General features: G+C 42.2%; 2 protein-coding genes across 3 annotated transcripts; both read left to right on the top strand.

The window, feature by feature from the left end:
- The first annotated feature begins 81 nt into the window (after nucleotides 1-81).
- lsm14b (LSM family member 14B) lies at nucleotides 82-2,792 on the top strand. The gene is made up of 8 exons (XM_047605263.1): nucleotides 82-222; nucleotides 352-515; nucleotides 609-738; nucleotides 854-1,042; nucleotides 1,195-1,281; nucleotides 1,377-1,532; nucleotides 2,025-2,148; nucleotides 2,234-2,792. Exons 1-8 carry the CDS (start codon nucleotides 102-104, stop codon nucleotides 2,397-2,399), a joined length of 1,137 nt encoding a protein of 378 aa, XP_047461219.1. The 5' UTR covers nucleotides 82-101; the 3' UTR covers nucleotides 2,400-2,792.
- Nucleotides 2,793-3,592: 800 nt separating this feature from the next.
- LOC125023738 (calcium-responsive transactivator-like) lies at nucleotides 3,593-13,285 on the top strand. Of its 2 annotated transcripts, XM_047611235.1 has the most exons (11): nucleotides 3,593-4,192; nucleotides 5,002-5,078; nucleotides 5,248-5,332; nucleotides 5,528-5,660; nucleotides 6,074-6,349; nucleotides 7,098-7,262; nucleotides 8,976-9,077; nucleotides 9,619-9,711; nucleotides 9,820-9,939; nucleotides 10,016-10,143; nucleotides 10,718-13,285. In XM_047611235.1, the coding sequence occupies exons 1-11, from the start codon at nucleotides 4,124-4,126 to the stop codon at nucleotides 10,742-10,744; spliced, it is 1,275 nt and encodes a 424-aa protein (XP_047467191.1). In that variant the 5' UTR covers nucleotides 3,593-4,123; the 3' UTR covers nucleotides 10,745-13,285. The 2 variants fall into 2 exon arrangements, with proteins under 2 accessions (XP_047467191.1, XP_047467200.1); XM_047611244.1 differs by lacking the exon at nucleotides 8,976-9,077 and having other exon boundaries at nucleotides 3,596-4,192.
- The last annotated feature ends 259 nt before the right edge of the window (nucleotides 13,286-13,544 follow it).

The following is a 13,544-nucleotide window of genomic DNA, read 5'->3' as shown; positions in this document are numbered from 1 at the left end:
GGACACGTATAAATTGGTTCCGGTTGAGACAAAGCTTGAACGGTGCCATGTGATGTGAGTTTTTGTAGAAGTTCAGCGACTCTCCTGACTACCCCCCAGGCATGGCTTCAGCCAAGCCATACATTGGCTGTAAAATAGGGTTAATTTCCAAAGCCCAAAATCGTTATGAAGGGATTTTGTACACAATTGATAAAATAAACTCCACAGTAGTACTGGCTAAAGGTGAGTTGTGTAAACCTTTTATTTGCAGCCTGTTTGTCTGTGTGAAACATGTTTTATTTTTTTGGACTGGATCAGCATAACAGGAACACATGTACAATCTTGTTTCCCTCATCAAATGTGTTTCTTTAGTCAAGTGTTTTGGAACTGAGGGACGACCTACTGACAGACCAACACCACCCAGAGAGGACGTGTATGAGTACATCACTTTCAGGGGAAGTGATATCAAGGATATCACACTGTGTGAAACTCCAAGATCTCACCATGGCCTCCCCCCAGATCCTGCAATTATACAGGTAGACAGAAAGCATATGATGGTAGCAGAGGATGAGAAGTGAAGTGAGTATATAAAAAAATAAAAATAAAAATAATTGTTTCGACGTGTTCAGTCTTCTAGTGCAGTGCCTTCAGGGATCTACCCAGCTCCTGGTCCGTTTAGCCCACTTAGAATGCCTGCCTATAACCAGCTTGCTGCCGGCTCTCTTCTTAATCAGCAGTATGCTGCAGCTCTTGGCCTTGGTAACTCATCAAGTGGAAATTTATTCTAAGTAAACTAATCATAAACCCAGACGTCTCTGCTTTTAAATGGGTTGTTGACTTTCTTAAATGTTTGTGTTTTTTTTTTTTCATGCAGGACCTATCCTTCCAGGCTTGCATGTTAGAAGGGGCCCCATGGTGGAAAAGGCTGTTCAAACCCTCCATGTGGACAGATTTCCACAGAGAAGAGACCTGATGGCCTCCCAGGAGGAGAGCTGGGACAGGAGGAGGCCTCAGAGGACTAGAGTAGAGATTCCCCAGACCAGAAGGTTCACTGGATCCACTAGTAAGACAATACAATGTTATGTTCCACTAACTGAATTGAAGGTGAATAGCCTGAATTAACCTTTTGAGGAATTTTACAATTCTCTGTGGTGGGTTCGGGGACCTCTACATGTCCTTCTGTTGCCAACAAGTGTATACATTTTATAATTTAAGTGAAGCCAGCCCCAGCTGTGACCGCTTCTCGGCAGGAAACTCGGCAGCAGAATTACGAAAACCGGCCACCACTCAGAAGAGCACAAGGTAATTATTAAATACACAGGTTTTGTAACGGATAATCTGTTTGCATATAATTAAAGTCCTAACATAGAGTGCATTTATTTTAAAACCAACCATAGGACCTCGAAGGCGCAGGAACCGCGGCAGAGGTCAGCTGATGGTGACTAGTCTTCCATCCCCGACTCTTAAGTTTGACACAGACTTTGACTTTGATTCCTCAAATGCACAGTTTATTAAGGAGGAGAGGGAGCTGCAGGAAAGGATGAATATGAAAGGTTGGTGTTCAGATGAAGCGGCCACAAATTAGATTTTCTTTTGAGTGTTTAATGGCAAATACTTCTTGGACCATATAAGAGGCTTTAACTTCACCCATACTAGTATTAATATTATGTGACCAGTAAATTTACCCCCAAAATTTGATTTGTTTACTGTGAAAAAAGCAGCTTTAGGAATCATGATTTATTCAACATAGCAGCAGTTATGATGGCATTTTCCAGTACGTTTCCGTTAACATAATGAAAGATTGGTTTCCGTTTTGTCATAAGGGCTTGCAGTTTAAACAAAGATTAACCTGAATTCGGGTATTCAGGCCAAATTTCTTGCTGCGGTTTTATTTCTCCATTATTTTGACAGTAGGATTTGGGTCATTTACTACTAGTAAATGCACCAACAATCATTGAAGGAGCTACTTAATATGTATTTATCTAGCTTGCCTGTACAATCCATAACCCACTACTGTAGTGACACTGGCATGTTTCTGCTTGTAGATGGAAATTATGAAGTAAAAGAGGGACTGCCTTCAACTGCAGAGGATGATCACTTTGTACCAAAATGCTACTATGACAAAGCCAAGTCTTTCTTTGATAACTTCTCATCTGATAATAATTTCAGGTAATCTGGTGGACTCTTCTCATTTGTTTAAAAAATGAATAAATCATATAGACTGATGCATCTTTGTGTCAACCACTGGTTTCAGACTATCATGGGCTGAGGAGAGGAAACGCAATCTGGAGACGTTTGGGGTCCCTGGACGGTTTCTCAGGGGCCAGGGCTTCAGAGGTGGATATAATGGACGAAGAGGACGGGCGACTGATCAGATGCCTCCTTCTTACAGACCCAGGAGTGGACAGATAATCATTTAACACCTTTAAACCTCCTGTGATTCTTATGGGATCATTAACCATTACAATGATCGGCAGAAGTGACTTTGTTTTTGATTTATATTTTCCCTCCCTGTGGAAGTTACATTTCTGCCATATTGCCAGCACCATATATTTTCCTTTTTGTCATTTGACTTAGTTTTGAATGTGGCCAAAAGTTACTCAAAGGGTTTCTTTTTTTGTTTGTTTGTTTTGTTTTTTTTATTCATGAAATTAACATAAGTTTGCTTTTCTTGTTTTGCGACATAAGGATTTTCACTCCTAAAATATGTTTGTTTCATGTGTAAAATCTGGCTTTTCCCATTGGGAGTATTACTCTTATTTGTACGTTTAATGAACACAAATAACATGAAATAAAATATGAATGTATTTAAATTGCGTTTGCCTTATTTTTACAAAAGGTGTGAATAAAGTGGACAGTGATGTTGCACTTGTCTCTTGCATCACATTGGTCCATTAACCTGTGATGTGCTCAAGTGAACTTTATGTAAATCTAATGTCGTACTAATCAAATATAGTTCAATAAAGGGAGACGCTTGAGGTGAACAGGGACGTAATGGCCGTTGTACCCAACTTGTTTAAGACGTATCCAAGTTTCTGATATTTTAATGTAACTGTCCAACTGACATGCTCTCTGGTTAAATACGCAAATTTGCATACATTTTCGAAAGGGAGTTTAAAATTGGATAAAGTTTGTAAAGTGTAATAGACCTGTGTGTACTGTACTTGTGTGATAGGCGTGTGTACTGGACGTGTGCATGTATAATGGTCGTGTGTATTGGACCTCTGCAAAAGAGGTGCGCGTGTACTGAACGTGTGCGTGTGTAGTCGTTTCCCAGCAGAACATTGTACTGTCACAAGATGGTCAGTAGATGGTGTTATTTACTTCTCCTGTCAGTGGTTTCACTGTTTTGGCTGAATGTATATAGATAAAATCAAATCTTAAAAAAAAAACACATTTGGATAGCACCTGCAATAGACAAATCTAGTGCATTTGAGAAGTGTATTTTGGGACATTTGCTTTCCACTTTCTGAAAAGATCACCTCTTATGGAAACAAAACGGCACAAACTCTTTAAATTGACTAGTGCACACAAAACAACTGCATTGAGAACCTTACCTATTTACCATGTCTTCTCAGGTGTCTTCAAATAAGGACACTACCTTTGCCCGTTAGATTGCAAACATAATAACAAGCAACACGTGATAGTTGGTGGCTTGACACAGAACAGCAGTTCAAAGCATACAGATGCCAGGTGCAGCATGCAAAAAAAAAAAAAAATGTCTCGATGTGGCGAGAACTACTTTTGCAACCTCACACACGCTCCTCAAAGCCGTCCACAATACAGACTGATTGGCTTTCATGAATCAAAGGACACCTCGTCTACAGTGAAAGTGGTAGGCTACTCACAGTCCGGGTCGTACCAAAACCTGGGGGAGAGGGATTTTCTCCTATCAGGTAACTGCTAATTAGCCGTATCCTTATTTGGACGCAGACCACAAAAAATACATCTAGCAAAACGATGTGCTTAATTTCATTCAGTTAAACCAAGTTCCTTTTAATTCCCCCCCCTCGACGCCGCAGACCCGGATCTGCCAATACCCCTATTCCCTGGCAATGGAGAAACTATGTAACCAAATAGAGGGCTGCGCTCAAGATAATAAATATTAGAATAAAAGAAGCGCTTTTATTTCCCATATGACAAAATGTCGGTGGCGTTTTCATCGGCGCGTCCCAGGAGTAAAGGGGAGGTGACACAGCAAACGATTCAAAAGGTGAGGCGAAAAAACAAAAAACACCTTGAAGCGTCGCTGCGTTTGTGTTTTAAATTTATTACGAATGGGAGCGTGTGATCCTCTTCCAGCGCCGAGTGTGTGTGTGTGTCTGTGGTGATTATCAAAGAAATGGCAACTGGTATTGTAAGGTTACAGCCAAGTGACGGTGCGAACCTAACAAAGCCATCACGGTGATGTAGGCGATCGCTTCATTAGCTCAGCTCAGCCCGGACCCCTGCTTCCTTGTGATGCTGTCATTCTCCCTGACAATTGCTCATATTTATTGAGGAATGGATATAGTGTTTTTTATTATTAATATTATTATTTTGGAAGGCACAGCATCTCTGTTAGGGTTTATTAGATATAGTTGTCAGTGCCCTGTCAGACCTTGTTATTGTTCTCCTGTGTTTAAGTGGATATTGTGTGTAGCCTTTAAAGAAAGACACCTGTATATAATGAAGACTACACAGATTAAGGCAGGGCTGTGTAGGATGGAGTCAAATCCTCAGCCTCACGCTGCTGCTCTTACCCTTGACTAAACCGGTTACATGGATTTTCTTTCTGATGCTACGCTCCTAAAACAGATGTCCCAAATAAAGAGAGGAGCTGCATGTTCGTTTGACTCAATTATGAAAAAAAAAGAAAAAAAGAAAAGAAAGTGACCCAGAAAAAGAAAGAAATCTTCCAGGGCTGGTTAAAGTTCTGTGAATTCAGGACGGCAGTGTTTTAATTTTGTGGATGATTGGGCTCAGATGTAGTGACTTGAGGTAAGTCTGAGATAACTGTTGTTGTTGTGCCGTCTCCCGCAGATGCTCGATGAGAACCATCATTTAATACAATGCATAATGGATTACCAAAGTAAAGGCAAGACAGCTGAATGCACACAGTAAGTGTTCTTTTTGTTTTCACAGTACCTTCGTGATCATGGTAGTATGCACGATATTCTGCTGTTTACAAGAGAATGTCATTGACATGTTATTTTACAATTTGTCAGTACTGTGGCGCAAAACCTGCATGAACATTTAACCTTATTCACGTGAAATCTCTTTGGACAGGTATCAGCAGATCCTGCACAGAAACCTTGTTTACTTGGCCACGATAGCTGATTCGAATCAGAACATGCAGTCGCTGCTACCTGCGGTAAGTCAGGAGTGATTTCAGGAGCATGTAACAACACAGTATGAAACTGGACTGAATATTCTGAATGCCTGCGCTGGTCTAGTCAGTGAGTCAAAGGAGGCACGTGAAAGATTAGAAAATGAATGTAAAACTGGAATGCACATGACCAACGCCGTGTCTCTCAGTTAATGAGTCTCTGTGTCTCTTCACTTGCAGCCTCCCACCCCCACTATGTCAATGGGCCCTGGAGTGATGGGCCAGAGCGGGGGACATGCTCCAAGCAACCTCAATGACAGCATGGCACCAGGGCTACCCCTCACTTCAATGATGCAGAGCCAAATGAGCAATGGTGAGAGTCCAAAACGCAAAAACGTGTTCTGCTCCAAGTCAACATTATTTCCACTTAACCTGATGTGCAAACATATAGCGTGTCTCCATTGTGTTGTCTGTCCTCCTGCCTGACCTGGCATGTCTGTCCTGTCTGCCGCAGTGCCTTTTTCCGCCACTCCCTTCCAGACAACATTTTTCTTTGGCTTCATGTTTAGCTGATGGACATTCACATTTCCTTGCAGCTATACGGCGACGTTTTGCTTCCTTCCTCTCTTTAATTTTTACGCGCCACTTTGAAATTCATCCTTCCACCCTTGTACGGTCACGCAAGCTTACTGTAAAGATGAACTGAATGTGGGGCGATGATTAGCATGATGTGGTGCCACATGGGAGCGCGTTCTGGATGCTCTGACTGTGCGTGTGTGTCGCCAGGCCCCAGCCATGCCCCCATGCAGCAGCAGCAGCAGCAGCAGCAGTCTGGTCAGGTGCAGTCGGCCATTCCTTCCACGTCCCTCAGCCTGCCAGCCGGCAGCTATGGTAGCTCGGTCTCTGGCTACAGCCACGCTGCACCTTCCTCCCAGGGCAGCATGATGCAGGGCCCTGGGCCTGGTTATGGCTCATCTTCCTCTTCTTCATCCACGTCCTCATCCTCTTCCTCCTCCTCCTCCTCCTCCTCCCGCAGCAACCTCAACATGCAGTCCAGCCAAGGTGAGCCAGGTATAGAGGAGTCCAGTCATCAGGAATTTGTACATTTCTTGGGAAAGGATTGAACATGTAATACACCAAAACTCTTAGGACTTCAGTATTATAAGTGATACTCTTGACATAATCTACTCTTTTTTTTTATCATAGATTTGATAGTTGTGGAAGTAATACCTTCCAAGTGTTCAGGGTCAGATACATGGGGAAGAAAGTTGGACAACTTTTAAGTAACCCCTGATATTTTTTTTCGCCCACTTGTCCTTGTTTAACACGTTTGCTTATGTGCGCATATGTCTTTAAATTCGCTCCCATGTAAAAATCAAACACATTCAGTTCATCATAAAGGTGTCCTGCCTCCTCCCTTCCTCCTTTCCTCCTTCAGGTTTAACTTTTCCTGACCTCTGACCCCTAACCATGAGATGCAGCCTTTTTATTCCTTGGATGTCCTTGTGCATTTATTGTACCTTTGTTTTTGCACTGACTTCGCCGGCTTTGTTTGCATTTATACCTCAGTAAGAGATTCAGAGAGAATCAAAGAGATTTTTCTTGGCTGCTTTGGACCCCTTTTGGCTCCTTTTCCTCTTCAGCCCTGATTGCCATGGACCTCCCTCTGTATTTCTTTATTTGTTTAATTATGAACATTTGTAACAGACTCAGATCTGCTGCGTATGCTGCTGAATGTGACTATGTAGATCAAGTGTATCTCTGTATATTAACGTATGAGATCTCTTCCTCAATGAACCCACCTCCTCAGTCTCCATGATGCACCAACAGTCTGCCGCTCCACACTACTCCTCAGCCCAGACTGGGGGTCAGCACTATCAGGGGCAGCAAACCATGGGCATGATGGGTCAGGGCAGTCAAGGAAACAGTATGATGTCTCAGAGGCCTATGGGATCCTACCGCTCTTCCCAGCAAGGTAGGTGGACTTGCTCATGCTGTTTTGGCTTGACACTCGGCTCAGTGAGTGTATTTGGGCTGTGTTTGAGTGCTAACTTACACCGACGTGTGTATGCGCCCTTGCGTGTGTAACTGACTCTCACGTTTGGCTTCGGTTGGTTTTAAATGCTACGTTTGCTGCAGACGCTCCTGATGTGCACTGAGGGATCACAAACATCGGCAAATGCAGTACGCCTATAGACTCCAGTTGCTGTCCTGCAACTTTAAGAAGATGACTGGAGATGAGATCACTTGTGTCACATTGGACTACTGTCTCTGTAGATCACTTAACTTACTGTGTCAGCGCGCTCCTAAAAATAGCCTTATTCTGTCCTGTTATGAAGGATATAGACGAGGTGCGTAGCACATAGTAACTCAGATACACCCTGACACCCAGATTACAAACCACTGACGGGAAGGAGAAATGAATTACACTCACCATCTTGTGACAATAAAATTGTTATACTGGGAAATGTTACTTAGACATGTACCCAACCACCAAGACCAGACCAGGCACCCCCACCCCATAGCAATGACACTCCTTGATGGCAGCAGCCATCCCCAGCAGGATGCAGTCTGACACAGACACACACAGAAAAACAGTTTAGGAACAACTCAAAAAAGAAAAAAGAAAACCATGAAAAACAGCACAAGGTGTTGACCTGGCCTCTAAATTCTCTAGATCTCAAACTGATCAAGTATCTGTGAGATGATCCACAGAGGCCCCTCCCCTTAGTCCATAAGACCCAAAGACCCCCATTAATGACATGTTGCCACAGGACACCCTCAGAAGGTCAATTCTCTGATGAGACACATCTGTTTTGGAGGCACAAGGGAGACCTAGACAATATTAGGGAGGTGGTCATAATGATATGGCTAATCGGTGTATAAAAAGAATGGGATATTAATTGCAGGGCAACAGGCCATTGTTATAAGTACTATTATTATGGCATGACTGAGTCAAGTATTTCCAGACAGAACTGTGTTATGGAATCATCTCATCATCCCCTGATTGGTTGTCGCTAGGGCTCCTCTATCATCTACGGCTTGTTGGTCACATCTGAGAGTTTCTGTGAGACTGTTTTGCTGTTTTCCCAGAATGTTAAATGTCAATTAATGTTTTCGACGGGGGCTGCTAATTCCTGCATGGAATCTGTCGGGTCCATTTTGGTTTGACAAATCAGACCTTGCTCGATGTCTTGATTGCAACTTTCAGATACTTTTTGGTCTGTTGGTTTCTGGGTTCGTTAGAGCAAAACGGGACGTGGAATCTGGAGTTTCTGCACACCACCGCCAAGCAGAGATCAGATTCTCCCTGATAACTTGCTTTCTGTAGTCCTCATTTTCTCCTCGAAATGACACTTTATCGAATTTTCTAATTGAGTTATTAACTGCAACTGCAGTTAATAACTGCATCACTCCGATTAGTGTTTCCTAAAATTACATTGGCCCTGAAAACAAAATCCTTGGTATTATTTCAACCAACAGAAAAATTCTGCCAGTGACTTTCAGAATACTTTATTTAAATGTAAGAATAAAACAGCATCGTGGCTGCCATATTAGTTTAATTCATTCATAGCTTTTTGTAATAATCCGGTCACCGAAAGATGGCCGAAGCCCCTTTAATGTCCAACTCAGCGGCTAATTGGTGCGACCAAGTGTTTAACCGATGGTGGTGTCGCCTGTCTTGCAGGATCTGCACAGCAGTACATGGGACAAGACGAGTTCTACGGAGAGCAGTATGGACACACTCAGAGCTCCAGCGAGCCCATAAACCAGCAGTATTACCCCGATGGTAATCATGCATCCATAAACTTCATACACACAGCTCTCAAACACACAAACCCCTACTATAGGCCTTGCCATTTCCTTTTACTACTAAGTCAAAAGCCTGAGACAGATTTACTGCTGAAGCTTCAGCTCTTCCTCCCAGCTACCGTCTTTTTCTCTTTCTACATTGGGAAATAACGAGCATTCGGAAAAAAAAGAAAAAGAAAAATGTCAGAAGTCTGGCATTAGTTTCAATTCTGTTTCCTGCCAGTGTGTCTGTGTCCATACTGTCCCCTTTGGTGTGCCGAAATTTCAGATTTCAGAGGGCGCTGTAGCAATGTGTCGGGGAGAGAGTGCAAACTTCCTCCGGGGTGTTTCTTTGTTCCTTGCACTTTTGCCGAAGCGAGAAACCTTGGAAGATGCAGTCTGTGCTTAGAACCCTGTCTCGGCACGTGCATTGGGAATGTTTCGGCTGCAGTCTGCAGATAATGATTTGTCCCCTGTGCGTCGGTGGGTTTTGCCCCAGCGGGGGAGTTTTCGCATGCATTAAATAGTGTTCTCCGCAGGTCACGGGGAGTACTCATATCAGCAGTCTTCGTACGGGGAGCAGGGCTATGACAGGTCGTTTGATGAGTCCTCACAGCATTACTATGAAGGAGGTAACAATTATTTTTCTTTTTAAACTTTCCTCCTGAGTTTGTCCAACAAAGCTACAACAAAGTGTAAACAAACAGTGAGAATAGTGTACGTGGCATGTGTTCTCCCAGGTAACTCTCAGTACAGTCAGCAGCAGGCCCAGTATCAGCAGAGCTCTGGCCAACAGCAGCCCTTCAGCCAGCAGCAGTACTCCTCTCAACAGGGCTACAGCGGGCAGACGCAGGGATACGGTGAGAACGACAGATCCAGTCTGTTTTGCGCTTTTCATTTAAACGGAAACTTAATGTAACTCCTCCTGCGTCACAGGTCCTGGCCAGGGAGGGTCCTCTCAATATTCTCAGTATCAGCAGGGTCAAAGCCAACAGTATGGATCCTACCGCTCTTCCCAGGGAGGCCCCGGAGCACAGACACAGAGGCCCTACGCCTATGAACAGGTACCGGAGGAGTGTCCATTAAATACTTAGCAAATATGTAGCAACATAGTATGCCATGAAGTGTCATTTTTAAACAGAAATTAACCACAAAGCGTACATTTAATTTAGAAGATATTAGAAAAATAATGGCTTTAAGTTTAGTTTTTAGTGTGTTAACATTAAAAATAGGACAGGATAAAAATACAGCAGCATATCTAGACTTCCTTTTCCCCAAAGAGCCATATTTGTATTTGATCACAAACATTATTTAAAGGTTATTTAAAGGAGTGTTGTGTATAATTTTATTTATTATTATTATTATTTTTTAGCTCAGATTGACATCCTGTTAGTTTCTCCACTAACCCAGAACTGACAAACAAATCACTGGTATTCAGTCGCTGGCTGCAATCCCACTACTACTAACTCACTGCTATTAACTCTAAAATTCTAAAATATCACCAAACTTGATTTAAGTAGGATTAATTTAGGCTAACTTAAAATGAACTCATTGCTCGTGTGTGTCTATCTCCCATAAAACAACAGGACACACTGAATCCAATTAAATCTCTCAGGTTAAATCTCTTTTGCATTTCAGGGTCAGTATGGAAATTATCAGCAATAAGGCACCACACTGCTTTCCTGTCGGAAGACCGTGAGAGATGGAACGGTTCCATCAGTAACACGCTGGGCTCAGCTACAGATTAGAAGCTCTGGCTGCGTCAGATTTATTATCCCCTCATTAATCATCATTCTAGCTATGAACAAATGCTCGAGTCAAATGTGATGCTTCCTCCCTCTGCTTTGCTCGCTTAAGGTTTGTAGCTGGTGTGAAGTCGAAGGTCTGAAGGTGCTTTAATGTAAACATGATACATGGATTTAACAGACTACTGAGCGGTAGCAGTCATTGAGTCATTGAATACACCTCAGCAGACTGCTGATATCTTCTGACACACACACGTCTATATCATATTCCCTGCCTTTATTGCTTATTATATCCAGCAAGCCTCTTTGGTATTAGTTGATTTTGGTGCACAGAGCAGGGCCTCAGTTTGTGAGACTGCTATAAAAAGAAAACTTTGATATTTATTTAATAGACTATGGGCCGGATCTACTAAGATCCCACATTGTGTGTACTAATTTGCGGGCGCAATCTAGAATTTTGCGAGTTGGCTGGAACTGCGGTTTGCGGATGATTGACAGCACATGCAAACGGCCGTATGTAAATGAGCGTTTGGCATGTATTGCATTGCAGACCACGGTGGGTGCATGTGAAACACGCAAGTTGTTTACAAGATACGTATGACTCGCTTGCATATTTACCGAATAAAAAATAATGTGCTTTGTGGGGTAACGTTTAGTTGTAAAATGAGGATGCGTGAATTCCTCCTCGCTACAAAAACAGCAGCCGTGTGTGCGCAATTACGCACTGGACAAACTGTTTGCTCCTCCTTTTGAGACGTGTTAAATATAGACGCAATTTGTAAGAGCAAAATTGCTTTCAGGTTTGATAAATCGCTTTGCGTGTAGTAAATTCGTATATTTGCATTTTCTCCTCCCAGCAAACTCAGCGCGTAAACGACCCATATTGCATATTCACTGAGGCAAATGTGCTAAGTGGATGCCCACGCGCTGTTTGGCACCTTTCAAAGACGCAATCCTTAGTGCGCGCTGTTCGTAAATCAGTATGTACGTTGTTTTTGCGCGCGCAGTGAGTTTGCACACGTTTTTATACACGCAAACCTTTAGTAGATCTGGCCCTATGTCTCTGGATTCTTAACAGAGCCGCTGTTATATCTCACCATAAGGGGAATTAATTTTTATGAAGGTGAAACTGAAACGATTTTAAACCTGACACGATCAGCGGATTTGTCTGTGTTCGTCAAACTGTGATGTGTTGCCGTGTGGTCTAACATTATGTGTCTTCACTCTCTACATATGTCTTACTGAGGAAATGGGCATAGCTGTTAGCAATCTGACAGAGATTTGAAAACGTATCGTGGTCCATGATAATCCTACATCGTGGTGGTATTTTTGACAGCATATATTTTAGTAGCATCAGTCTGCACAGTCGTTGTGGAGAGTTAAGGAGTGTATGGACAGAATTTTACATAAAAAAAAATTGCATTGCCACTTTGTCTGCACTTTATTTTGCAGTGACAGTATATGTATTGTCTGATATTTTGTATTGTAGTGCGATTCGGGCTGTCTTTAGCAAGTGATACTCAAAAAGCCAAAGCAACACAGGAACAGAGCAGTAACACGTCCTGCACCCTCTACTTCAATAAGTGCAATATGCTCAGTCAGTCACGTTGAGATCGGTTCTTATGGTGAAATCAGACTTTGTTCTGTTATTATTTGTAGTTTCCTGACATGCAGGGGTCAGTTTGTCTCAGTGTTATTAAATGTTATGTTGCAAGTTTCAACAGACATGTGATATAAACAATGTTTTTTGTATTTATGTATGTCTGTATTGAAAGATTGTGTGAGATTTTTCCACATAAACATAAAGATTTCTACATAGTGTTAATTTTAATAAGTGCTCATGTACAAGCAAGCACTTGCTTTTCTTATCTATCTATCTATCTATCTATCTATCTATCTATCTATCTATCTATCTATCTATCTATCTATCTATCTATCTATCTGAACAACACATCTGGTCATTTCATAAGTCAGTTGTAATGATTATCAGCGGGTTTGTGAGCTTTGCAGTATCCTGATATAACTTAACTTACCTCAGAGGGGTAAAATAACACAGTATTTGCAGTCATTTTGCAAGGGGGGGTCAGAAATAGGCGATACCTGGCTGTCAAACAGCTAATGAACTTGTACCACTCAACACGGACAATCACAGGCTTCTCTATACTATAATGAATCGTTATCAGTGTCCCATTTTACTGTGAACTGAACCTGTACGGCAAGTCCTTTCCAATTGTATGTCATGTGTCATCACTTGTGGGTTGTATGCCTCGTTTCTGTGTGCGTGAATGTGGTGTGTGCGGGAGTGTGTGATTGCACATGTGTTGGAGAAGGAGAGAGGCGTTTGATGTGCATAACCCAAATATGAATGTCATCTACTTATCTGTCATAAGACTGCATTGCCTGATCTTTTCTGTGGTCTTTTGTTACTATTTGTTATATAAAAATTAAACTTCACATTCAACGTTTGTGTGTCTGCATTTTGTCACATGTCAGGATTATTATCACACAAATATATAATTATTAATACATGCAATGAGGTCTTTTTCTTGTTTTCAGGTCGGGCATGTAAATTTTCATACACTGCAGGTAAAGTGGAATTGGAATTTCTGCCACAAGTGCCCAACAAAGTAAACCACAAAAGGCCAATTAAACCTTTGCACGTCCAGGTTGAAACAAAAACTCTTTTCTTTTTCATCCTGTACAGTAGGTGGCGACAGAGA

Source organism: Mugil cephalus, chromosome 1 (genome assembly GCF_022458985.1).
Source record: "Mugil cephalus isolate CIBA_MC_2020 chromosome 1, CIBA_Mcephalus_1.1, whole genome shotgun sequence".
Lineage (NCBI taxonomy): Eukaryota > Metazoa > Chordata > Actinopteri > Mugiliformes > Mugilidae > Mugil > Mugil cephalus.
The sequence above is the reverse complement of the archived record's forward strand: the minus strand, read 5'-3'. Positions and strand labels throughout refer to the sequence as shown.

Coding starts and splice junctions, on each gene's coding strand:
- LOC125023738 (XM_047611235.1), top strand. CDS start 4,124: ATGTCGGTGGCGTTTTCATCGGCGCGTCCCAGGAGTAAAGGGGAGGTG. Junction 9,078..9,618: donor CCAGCAGTATTACCCCGATG/GTAATCATGCAT, acceptor TGTTCTCCGCAG/GTCACGGGGAGTACTCATAT. Junction 9,712..9,819: donor ACAGCATTACTATGAAGGAG/GTAACAATTATT, acceptor GTGTTCTCCCAG/GTAACTCTCAGTACAGTCAG.
- lsm14b (XM_047605263.1), top strand. CDS start 102: ATGGCTTCAGCCAAGCCATACATTGGCTGTAAAATAGGGTTAATTTCC. Junction 223..351: donor CACAGTAGTACTGGCTAAAG/GTGAGTTGTGTA, acceptor GTGTTTCTTTAG/TCAAGTGTTTTGGAACTGAG. Junction 739..853: donor TGCTGCAGCTCTTGGCCTTG/GTAACTCATCAA, acceptor TTTTTCATGCAG/GACCTATCCTTCCAGGCTTG.